Source organism: Gekko japonicus, unplaced genomic scaffold, assembly GCF_001447785.1.
Source record: "Gekko japonicus isolate JY-2015 unplaced genomic scaffold, Gekko_japonicus_V1.1 scaffold642, whole genome shotgun sequence".
Taxonomy (NCBI): domain Eukaryota; kingdom Metazoa; phylum Chordata; class Lepidosauria; order Squamata; family Gekkonidae; genus Gekko; species Gekko japonicus.
In genome coordinates this window covers 198,146-210,596 of record NW_015159727.1, presented here as the reverse complement: position 1 = coordinate 210,596, position 12,451 = coordinate 198,146, and the positions used below count along the sequence as shown (strand labels likewise).

Below are 12,451 nucleotides of genomic sequence, written 5' to 3'. Positions count from 1 at the left end.
GAAATAAAGAAGAAATCCTTTCGGCTCTGTTGCCATCTGATAATGGTTTGCACTGTAGCTTGAATGTTTATAGCATCTCCTGCAGCTGAAACATTAGGCTGAGAAATGAAAGTATGTACCTCTTTTTCCTTGTCACTCCCCCCTGCAATATTTCTGCTTATCAGAGGTTTGTTTGTTTTTTAAAAGCCAGGTGTATTTTCTGTGTTCCGTGCCTTACCTTTGCTCTCTCGTTGGCTTTCCTGTCCTCCTAGCAGCTTGTCAACTACACCCCCTGGTGATGACTCTGTCCTGTGTACTTATTTTTATCATAATTTAGAAATATCTTGCCATCTCTTGCAACAGAGCAGGAGATCATAGGAAAAGGCATTCATCCCTTGCCTGTTTCTCAAACCCATTGACCAAAAACGTAAAAAAGGGGAGCTGAGTCAAAGTTAATAGCCTGCCAGTAATTAGCAACCCAAAAGACCATTCTGAGCAACTTGCAAAGGAGTACATTCTCTGTTCTTTGACTGAGCTCTGGCTCAGGGCCATTCTGTTTACTCAGGGCACTGGAAGGTAGCAGTTACGTTCACTTAGCAACATGTGCCTTGCACAGCCTCAGCAGAGGCGTGCGATGGCAACTGGGGAATAACTGCTGTGTGCTCATTAACGATTTCTCGCTCACTTGCTCTCCATCTCACATCTCTCATCAGCCTGGGTCTCTCTTATTTATTTATTTGTTTTGCTTGCTTCTCTTCAATTCTCGCAATGCATTTTTCCTAACCATTACATGTGAACGTGTTTAACTTCCAGAGATTGATTGTGTCCCAAAGCTTCCTCATGAGCAGCAAACTCAGATTTGGAACTCATCCTTGACACGTGTACACACACACACACACACACACAAGGATTGTCTGACTGTTCATCAGTCAACACCTGCTTGTAATGTCTGTTTGTAAATAAAGACACTGTCCTTTACTAAAGAGGAAGTGAGATTATTAAAAAAAAATTGGCTTGATTTATTCAGAAGGTGCACATTGGAGGTATCAGGTTCATCCAGTACACAGTAGGCACTTTAATCAGTAAAGGGCTTTTAAATTGGTGCTGTATTTGCACTTTCTTCCTCCAAGATGCTCATCTACTTCTAATTGGGTAGTAGAAGAGCCAGCTCTCTTTAAAAGTCTTCAGCATGTGGGGGCGAAAACATTCCGTGTATGCTTTCTCTAAATGGAGTGTGAGAAGCTTGGAGGTGGGCAGATGGACTAGAGACAGTTTGGAAAGGGAAAACCTGCAGGCATCTTCTTGCCTTTCACTTCTTACATCTTTTTTATGTGAACAGGACTGGCACCAGCAATGCAAGGATCTGAACAAGGTGCACTGCCAGATATGATTTTGGATACCTACCTTGAGGCTTTGTGATATTTCTGAAGAGTGTGTATGTTGTGATGGGGAAAGGAGGGGAGGGAAGGAAAGGGAGCAGACAGCAGAGCCCTTGGGACTAAGGAATAACCATTTTACTGTTGTGGCACTACTTGAACACATGAGGTTGCCTTATACTGAATCAGAATGTCAGTCTATCAAGGTCAGTATTGTCTACTGGCAGCAGCTGTCCAGGGTCTCAGGCAAAGGTCTTTCTCACCACGTACCACCTGATCCTTTCATCTGGAGATGCCAGGAACTGAACCTGGGACCTTCTGCACGCAAAGCAGATGCTCTACCACTGAGCCACAGCCCTTCCTCTACTCTTGCAAAGCATTTTATAGGGCTTAATCCTAGCTTAATCCTATATCTGTAGTGTAGCTATGCAGGAAAAACTGAGATCAATATAAAGATGTAGCTGCTGTATTGTGCAATGCATCTCTCATAAAAATGCATGCCTTGGTCCTTCCTGCAGCAAGACTAGGAATTCTACCATTCATTTTTGGAATTTGTCTCTATTATTGTGTCATCATCCTTGTTCCCTCAGATGTGTTGCGAAGGTTAACTCCTCATCTCCACCTCTCCTTTTTGTATCCTAGTTACTCAGAGTAGATGCAGACAATTTGTGCTATTAAAAGAGAGAAGCATAGTTATCGTATAACCAAAGCTACTAGTGGTGTGCACATATAAGTGAACACCAGAGTTTTGTTTCATAAACTTTTAGATGCAGTCTATAAACGGTGAAAGGATTTGTAACCCAGGGTGTTTGTTTTGATTGGTTTAGCAAAACTGGGATCCAGGTTCCTCCCCAAGACATAATTTATGCAGTAGTATAAATCCTTTAGCTAATAATAGCATGCATATGTACAACATATGGAACAGTTACTATTAACTGTAGTGGAAATATGACAATAATAGATACTTGATACTATTTCTAGGTTTCTAAATGCAGCAGACATTTCATAGGAAGCTGGCATTACGTGTAAGCGATGCTTGGAGTTCCAATAACAGCTCAGAGGTCAAGGTGGTTTTGGAAAGTTTGATACAGATATCCTTCAGATTGTATAGATGACTTGTTTCCTTCCTTCACATCCAAGGAAACTTTACTCCAAAACTGGTGGCATACTGAATATATGTGTTTCCACTCACTTGAAAGAAAATGTAATTTGAACATGGAAATGTGAAACGATAGCTGCTTTAGGATGTGGCTTCTGAAAATGATTATTCTGCAGAACAGAGAAACTATTTTAATTAGCTTTTTCTGTTTGAAACATATAGATGGTAATTTAATTTCCTTGTGCATTGATTGTTACATCATGCTTATAAGTTAACTGTAAAATAGTGTATCTGAACATTGCAAACTATTTTTGCCTTAGATGGCTAAACTGAAAACTAAGTGGTTGTTGAAAAAATGAACTTTGCCTTTCAGGAAAGTTGTTAAATAGGTTTTCGAGCAAGGGAACCTTTACCTTTACCTAATTAGGTTGAAACCCTTATTTTATAATTAAAGCACTAAAGAGAGTGATTAAAATGTGGAATTTGCTGCTGGAGGATGTAGTGATGGTCACAGGAATAAACAGCTTTAAAAGGGGATTAGATAGATTCATGGAGGATAAGTCTACCAGTGGCTCCTAACCATGGTGACTGAAGGGAACCTCCACGTTCAGAGACACTAAATCTCTGTATCCCAGTGCCAGGAGGCAACATCAGGGGAAGGTCCTGGGCTCTGTGCCCTGTTGTTGGTCCTCCAGAGGAACTGGTTGGCCACTGTATGAGACGGAATGCTGGACTAGATGGACCACTGGTCTGATTTGGCAGGGCTCTTCTTATGTTCTTAAAATGCATTTGAATGCCACTGGTTTGTTGGAGACTGCCAAAATATACTACACAATAAAAGATCACTTGCTCATGTCTTTAGCAGTCAAGATGAGTGTTTTAAACAGAAAGGCAGGTTATACTTTTTTTAAAAAATCAAATTGCAATGGTTACTGCTGGTGTCATTGGCATTTGTAAATAGATAATTTTGCTTTTTCTGAAGTGATATAAAACTAGAAATGATAAACCATTAAAAGAAACTGAAACTTGTGAAAGGCTGGATAAGGCCACTTGCTTAGAAGAATGCCCCATTGAACACAAGTGGGTCATGATTCTAAGTGAAAATGCATGGGATCAGGATGCATATCATTACTCACTTGAGTTTTTTTAATAACATGAATAAACTATACGACCTTAGCTCTTTTAACCAGATACAAGAGATGGTAACCATGCTAGCCAACCACTTGCAGAAGCGTAATTTTGTCATCAGAGCATAATTTAAAAGAAGCATAATTTAAAAAAATCATTAGCATTGATTGAGACATTCTGTTGAGATTATGTATATATATATATATATATATAGTCAACCAAAGCAACATATAAGCTTTAGCATAGATGACAACAGATGTTGCTTTGGGTGACTAGCATCAAACTGTTTCAATTTAACCATCAGCTTGGAAGTTTTGCAGACTCGCTGCTGAATTACTGAAAACTAAATTCTACATTTGCTTTCTAAGAGGTTTGTGTTTACTAAGGAAGCAAATTTAATGATGTGGCACAGGGTAAACACTCATTGAATGTAAAGGAATAAACCTGGTGCAACTCTTTTAAATGATCCCCAGTTCAGGGATATCAGAATGTCATCCTGTTAATATCAGCAATAGATATTGGAGGAAATGTAGTTTTAAAGCTTAAAAGGGGTTCCGCTTTGTATGCTTGTGTTCCTCTAACAATTAAGCTGTCCCCAGGACAAAGAGCCTACCTCTGTTGGAACACACTGGAGAAGGTTGTGTACCCTGGGTAGGGTTGCCAACCTCCAGGGGGTACCTGGAGATCTCCCACTATTACAATTGGTCTCCAGACAACCAAGATCAGTTCCCCTGGAGAAAATGGCTGTTTTGGAGAGTGGACTGTATGGCCTTACATCTTGCTGAGGTCTCCAGGTATTTCCCAACCCAGAGCTGGCAACCCTACCCTGGAAGAAGGCTCCACCCATTAACATAAAGGAACCATTAGATTCAACTCAGTATTTTAACTTAAGAATAATTTTTGTATACCGTGTTTGCTGGAATATAACACCTTTTATAGACTACTTTTGCTAATATGTGTAGAAATGCAAGCCATTTAGTGTCCTTTTAAAACACACAAGAAACCCAGTCCTTTGGTGCCCCAACGATGTGCACTTGCCATTGAATAAATGTTGTACTCCTTACAGATAATGCTGAGTTTGTCTGAGTACACTAACATGGTTGGGATCCATATTATGCCATGTGGTAGTCAGAGAAATAGAGAAGTGTTTCTAACAATTGTTGACACACGTTTTCTTTTTTCTTTCCTACTACAGGCCATGCCTCCTCGTGGCAGATGATTAGTTGCTAAATTAGCACTGACGATCCCCAGATCCTCCTTGGCACAGTCAGGGACTGAAAGAGGCACTGACGTCTCTCTTTTTTCCTGTGTGTGTGTTCCACTAGAACATTCAAAACTGTTTCTCCAAAGGGTTCTGCAGAAACTCAGACTGTTTTCTAGAGCAGAAGCACCACAGTCCACAGTGAAAGCAATGGGCAGCGTGCGAACCAACCGCTACAGCATAGTTTCCTCAGAGGAGGACGGAATGAAGCTGGCAACAATGGCTGTTGCCAATGGCTTTGGAAATGGGAAGAGCAAGGTACACACCAGGCAGCAGTGCAGGAGCCGGTTTGTCAAGAAAGATGGCCATTGCAATGTCCAGTTTATTAATGTGGGTGAAAAAGGACAACGTTACCTAGCAGACATCTTCACCACCTGTGTGGACATCCGCTGGAGGTGGATGCTACTTGTCTTCTGTCTTGCTTTCATCCTTTCATGGCTGTTTTTTGGTTGTGTGTTTTGGTTGATTGCCTTATTGCATGGCGACCTAGAAAGAACAGAAAGACTTTGTGTCTCCGAAGTGCGTAGCTTCACTGCAGCCTTCCTTTTCTCCATTGAAACACAGACAACGATTGGATATGGCTTTAGGTGTGTCACAGATGAGTGCCCCATTGCAGTCTTCATGGTGGTTTTTCAGTCAATAGTTGGTTGCATCATTGATGCCTTCATCATTGGTGCTGTCATGGCTAAGATGGCTAAACCAAAAAAGAGAAATGAAACTCTCATCTTCAGCCACAATGCTGTAATAGCCATGAGGGATGGGAAACTGTGCTTGATGTGGCGGGTTGGAAATCTGCGCAAAAGCCACTTGGTGGAAGCACATGTCAGAGCCCAACTCCTCAAATCCCGGATCACTACTGAAGGAGAATACATTCCTCTAGATCAAATAGACATCAATGTTGGCTTTGACAGTGGAATAGATCGCATATTTTTGGTCTCGCCTATTACAATTGTACATGAAATAGATGAAGAAAGCCCTTTGTATGACTTAAGTAAGCAAGATATGGAGAATGCAGACTTTGAAATTGTTGTAATATTAGAAGGCATGGTAGAAGCCACTGCCATGACAACCCAGTGCCGTAGTTCATATCTGGCAAATGAAATCCTCTGGGGACATCGTTATGAGCCTGTACTATTTGAAGAGAAAAACTACTATAAAGTGGACTACTCTAGGTTCCACAAAACATATGAAGTGCCGAACACACCCCTTTGTAGTGCCAGAGACTTAGCAGAAAAGAAATACATCCTTTCAAATGCAAATTCATTTTGCTATGAGAATGAAGTGGTCATGACAGGCAAAGATGAAGATGATAGTGACAATGGGGTGCCCGAGAGCACAAGTACAGATACCCATCCAGACACGGACCACCACAGCCAGACAGGGTTGCCCCTAGAACCTAGGCCTTTAAGACGAGAATCTGAAATATGACTGAGACAAAAAAAATCGCTGTGGTTATAAAATCCATCAGCAACAGGCATACTGTGCTGAGAGGTGGCCATTTTGCAGATGACGGTACTGTTTCCTAGAAACGGGCATACAGCCCTAAGGCGTCAACCTAGGCTGGTTTCAAGTGCTGTCTTCAGATGAGGAGCAGCAAAAGCGGAATGTAAAGCACTATGTCTGTGTGTGACTAGAAGGCACATATATGTTGTAGAATAAATTATGTATATTTTTTTACAAAACTTGAACTTGCAGGCAAGCTTCAGTTGAGTTTTATCATTTGACATCTATTTTTTCCCCCAGAATGCTTCTCTGTTGGGAACAAGAATGTTTTTAATGGCATAACAAAGGCATGATACTGCCTTATTATTACTATTTTTAAACCTGCTGCTAACTACATGAACATGAATTGTAATATTTTTTGTTGTAGTGTAGCTTTCATTTTTCTTTTATATATTCTTAAAAAGGAAACAGAAAAAAATCCCTCATTGAACTTGTTAGTTTCAAAGCTCTCTGTCAATCAATCAAAATGACTGATAATGCTGGGGAGTCTGAACTTCTGTTGAGGCCAGTAGTTTGGTAGATAGAATCAATTTCTCTCTGATACTATCCAGTTACATAAGGAGTATTATGTAACACAAGGCCATGCAGTAGCCTATAGCAAGATTGTTTAATTTGTTTTTGGGAATGGGATGGAGATTCCCCTCCCCTTCTAGGATATGTTTTAATTTCAAAACTACCTAAGTGAATACCAAAGAGAAAAATGCACACTTTTGCACAATGAACGTTTTATTTAAATAGAACAGGCTGCTTTTACTACATAAGAAAAATAGGTTATTCTCAGCCTATTTTTCCTCCCTAAAGGTCCTTATGTCCGGAGTATTTTTCAGTGCACCTTATTTAAAAACAAAAGCTTAAGATAAATATAAGGGTGCTCTTTCTGCTACCCCTTACTTTTAGAACTATTAGTTTATTCTAGCAAAAGTTAAGCAGAGAGGAGCAAACATCTTGTTCTTTCCTGTTTTAAACACCAGCAAGACTGTGGCAGAAGGTCAAATGTTAAGTCACATGTACATTCCAAAGTAGCTTCTAGATCATACAACTGTATTCAAGTGGAGTGGCATTTTGGGAGGTGATTACAATCCAGTTAACTTTCAGTCTGTTTCTAATTTGGTCTTGCTAGACATCGTCAAGAAACTATTGATTCGGTAGTACACACTAGCTCGGTGAGAGTCATCAGGTGAACAAAGCAACATGCTGGTGTTAGGAGAGACACTTAGAGCCATGGAATAATCCAATGTAAGGATCTTTCTCTCTCTGCATTTTGTGGGACTCTGTCTCATTGCCAAGGTTAGGATGATAGAAACCTATTGTGCTAGCTTTCTAGCTGTTTGATGAAAAATCACTCGTTTGAAAGGAGCAGTACTGTAAAAGAGTTCCCTCTTTGTTTTTAATTACTTGATATGCCTCCATGGAATGATTAGTGGATGCAATATCTGTATTGAAGCCTTTTGGAACTGCTTCTGCTACCTTCTGCTGAACCATGACTTTAATGGTATTTGTGGATCCCTTGCCAAGAATGCTTTAAAAACTCTCTGTGCCTCTAAGATCAAGTGTACCATTTTAGCTGTACCCACAGGTTATAAATGTGTGAGTCCTCTAGTAGGTGAGGATTGACACCAAGGGATCAAAATCCAACTCTTTTACAGTATTGGATCTCACTGTATGCCATTAAAAATAGCTTGTTCTGGTTCTAATGCAATTGGAAATAAACATTGGTGGACAATTGTGGCCTCCAAGAGGGAAAATTGCAGGAATGTGGTATTTGGCAGACAGCGAGTAGACTGCAGCACTGGATAGTGCAAATGCGGACAGGTTGCTTTTTGCTTTATCTTAAGCCAGATATTGTTTATGTACCATGTACTAAGGCTAAAAAGGGGGAACTTATATATAAGGCAACCTGATTGGAGTCTCTGGATCAGAGAAACAAAGCATTTGAACGCAACTTGTGCTGCTATTGTGATATTCTTGCAAAGGACAAAAAAAAGTTCAAACCAAAGAGTATTCTGTGACATATGAAACAAAGAATGGAGGAAACTTCTCCAAAATGCACAAAGTTCCCACTTGCAAGTCTTGAGACATTAAAGGAAAAGGTGGGTTGAGAAAGTGTTGAATATTCTTGTTTTTTAAAAAAAAAATCAAAAAACAAGACAACAAAGGGATTTTTTTTTTAAATCTAATTTTCTTCTTTTCTGGTGCGGAGTTGACTTTTGTTTTCCAAGATGCAGGGTTTTGGTGTATTTAGAAATTTTTTAAAACACAAATGTACATTTTTATAAAGTTTATGAAGTATTTTCATATTTAAAGCCAAATGTAAATAGGAGTCAGTTTAAAAAGAGAACAAGAGAAAAGGCCAAGATGGCATCAGTCAGAACCCACGATGCTGCTGGATAGCATGGTTTTTGCAAGCCTTATGGGGTTTCTAGTGCTATGAGGTTTTGTTATTTATTTAGGCATGGATTTTTAACTTGATTGTTTCTTTTTTTCTAAGCTATTGTCATTTTACCAGCCTTCAGACTGCTTGAGAGTGGATAATCTATTGCACTCTTTTATGGATTTTTCCCCCTTCAAATAACCCTTTGTCTTTACCTGTTGGTTTCTGCATGTTGCAATTGCTAGGATAGAAACTTTCACTGTACACATGTATCATGGTACCTTCCAGCCCTTAACTGTTTAGCTTGAAAACTGAACGTGCTTTGGGAAGTTCAGCCTAGGATCTGCAATTGTTGTGAAGCTACAGATATGGGGCATTTTTTTAAAGTGGCTGACAACAAGGGACAGTTGTGCAAATTTTCCAGCAGTTGAGATATGTGATGCAGTTATAAACCACTTAAATAATTGGGAATTCCCCCCCCCCCCGTGCACTGACTTGAATGTGGATTGCATACTTAACTCATATTTGTGAGTTCATGACTTAAGGGACAAGTAGTTAATTTTCCTCTTCCCTAAAATACTTGAATGGAGGCCCTTTTCTTGTATGGAGCTAACATTACCTTACACAGGACACAAGCAAGGTAGGCAATGAACTCCCCATTATTTCTCATCCATGGTCTGGTGTGCAATTTTTATTGCGTTAAGAAAATTACTTCATATATGCTGTGCTTTAGACACACTGTTCAGCCACAGAAACCTTTGGTTTCTGACTCTTGATTCAATTGCACATGCTTTCATTTGGCAAAGACAAAGGATTTTGGTATTTTTGTTCTCATGTCTTTTTTGTGGAGGGGGGATTACAAGATAAAGTTGAGAAGTACTGTAATGTCTTTAAAAAGCCAGCTGCTGTTGAACATCTGCAAGATGGGAGAATGCCGCACAGTTGCCATCACATAGGCAACCTGAGACAGCTTCCCCTTCTAAATGGATTTTCTGTTCTGCAGCAGTTTGTAAGGTGAACAAACCAATAGGCATTTGACAATCGTTCTACCTTACTATTTTCCTGTTTTCAGCCTTGTGTATCAAAGTCTTCCTAACATACTGCACAAATCATGGATTGTACAGATTTATATATATATATATTATATATTATGTCTTATTTTATTATTTCTAAATAAATAAAAAATAAAGTATTCTTGCATATCTATTTCAGTTCTTTTTTAAAAGAAGTTATTACAGAAGCATGTTGTGCAATAAAGTATCAATCTGAATGACCGAGGAAGAACCAGACTAGCAGTGTCATACTAAGCAGAGTTACACTTTTGTAAGCTCTCAATGGGGTAAGAAGGGTATAATTAGAATGGTATTGCAGTTCTGTTATAGATGATGGTTTGGATCCTATGAACCACAAGGAGAAGGCACTTATGGATGCAGATCTTTCCTGCCTTTCTGTTCCTTCAGCTGTCCCTGCTTGATTCCTCAAATACTAATGCTGGGTATTGGGATAGCTTATTGGACCAAAGTCCATGGGTTGTGGACCAGTGCAGAGAGAAGGTGGAATTGGACAAAATCACCCCCAACTTCCAAGAATTTTTGATAGTGGAAGAAGGAGATGGGTACAAGTTTGTTCTGTTCCTCCTCACAATATCCTCCATGCCCTAAGGCATTTTGTCCATGAAAGTCCTCTGACTCTCAGCAGCAGTTGTATGGGTCAAAGGGAACTCCTGGGGAAGGGGGGAGGTAAAAAAATACCTGTCTGCAGAAGCCTTCCACTCACTTCCCCTAGGATCCAGCCCTATGCAGTTTAGAAGTCACACTTGCCTGGGAGTAAGCAGTGCTGAACATAGTAGGACTTACTTCTGAGTAGACTTGCCTAGAATTGCATTGCCTATCTTATATAACATAGGTCAAGGCTTGGGCTCATGTCTCTTGTGTCAAAAGTGGAAGTTGTAGAACAAACTTCCTTTTGTTTGACGTTTCTTGGTGGGCTCCCCAAGAATCAATTGTTTAGTGATGTTTGCTTAATCTTTGGAGAGCAGAAGTCTTTTTCAATGCTGCTCTCTACTTCCATGTGACTCCAGGTCAGTGTAGTAAGACCCTTTGGGCCATAGGCATAAACTAGGGGGGCGGGGCCCTCTGGGGCTCAGGCCTTCCCCAGATTTTTCAGGGGAGGCTGAGCCTCCCCCAGCCAACCAGTACCAGGCAATAGTGATGAACTCTTTTGAGTTTATGAAAATGTTTTCCAATCCATTTTAGATTTTCAAGAAGGAGAGGTAATGATTTTCAGAGATGTGAATGGGGTAATGATCCTGTGATGGTTTTAACCTGGGATGGCCTGGGTCAAGGGGGTGGGGAAAGATTTGATAACATTCCTTGCAAGGAGAAGAAAAGGTCTCTTGCGGTTGGATCCATCAGAGGAGACAGACCTCTGACCTGAGATCTAGGGAAGGTGGCTATTTTGTCCATCTGACCAGCTGAGAGGGTTGAAGGACACTTGATGTTGTAAAAGGTAATTGTGATCTGCAAAGGTTTTTGGTTCTTTCTTTTCACTCTAGATTAATAACTAAGGTTTTGATATCCAACACGTATCAATCCTTGAATATGTTTGGTGTCTGTCAGGAAAGGAAGTATAGTCCTTAACCCTGGCTGGCCCCACCCACTTTCAATGTAGTAACAGTCAGACTGCGAGGCCTCTGTTGGAGCCAACATACTTGCTTGGCTCTGATTTACATTTGGGAGGGAAAGTGAGATTGGGGAGAACAGTGTTGCCTCTAAACTGAGTTAATTTGAGCTAGCTCACAGTTTTTTATCCTCCAGCTCACACATTTTTGTCTTAGCTCAAGAAGGATGGCTCCAGAGCAGACTAATTTATGCAGTAGCCAAATCGCTTGCTCACAACTTTAATGCCAGTAGCTCACAAAGTAGAATTTTTGCTTACAAGACTCCACAGCTTAGAGGGAGCATTGGAGGACATGCAGATCAGAGGCCTTTTAAAATTTCCTTTTGCTCTGTGTGCAGCCCAGAGAGAACATTGGCAAGGAATGTGCACTCTACATGCTCATGCTTTTCATTTTGCTGTTACCTAAAATGTGTGATACAGTTTCAAAGGGCCAACCAACTAGCTAATGCTTAGAGAAGAAATGGGAAAACAGTTGAGTAGCACTTTGAAAACTACAGCAAATGTATTACTATAGGATTTGGGGATTCTTTTGGTAGATAGATATTTCATGAATTCTTCTATGTTTGCTGAGGTGGATGATAAACCAGATCCTTTTTAAAGTTAATGAATTGCCCCAGCAAGCCTGTTAAACATTCTTAAGAGTTGGTCAAGTAGGTGTGTATTGACAATTGTTCACTTAGGCAGCTTCAGCTAACTTGAACTGGTTTCAATCATATAATAGTACTAGGGAGCAAAGCATTGTGGATGAAGACAATGGACCCTAGATAGGTAGGGTGGGTGGGAGGCGGTGGTGAAATCAGTTGCACTTTGTGGTGATTTGTGTGGGCTCTTTGCAAGTTCTGATCTCTTCAGTGATGGTGCAACCAGTTCTAGGACTGGGCCACAGAACTGTGGCTTTTGTTCCTTCATTATAGAATTCTGTTGTACGTCTCCCCTCATCCTTATATAAAACATCAATAGCGACAAAGATTTGAGTACTGCTGCGGGGGGGGGGAGCAGGCTCTCCTGAATGCAGGTGGTGGGACTCCTAGAATCACAGAATCATAGAGTTGGAA

The 12,451-nt window shown here is 40.4% G+C and overlaps 1 protein-coding gene across 1 annotated transcript in view; it reads left to right on the top strand.

Moving 5' to 3' along the window:
* Positions 1-9,817, top strand: part of KCNJ2 (potassium channel, inwardly rectifying subfamily J, member 2) — a 10,657-nt gene extending 840 nt beyond the window's left edge. Inside the window, exon 2 of the mRNA XM_015425799.1 lies at positions 4,778-9,817. Within this exon, the coding sequence (XP_015281285.1) occupies positions 4,994-6,271 (1,278 nt within the window). The 5' untranslated portion in view covers positions 4,778-4,993 and the 3' untranslated portion in view covers positions 6,272-9,817. The remainder of the gene's footprint in view (positions 1-4,777) is intronic.
* The last annotated feature ends 2,634 nt before the right edge of the window (positions 9,818-12,451 follow it).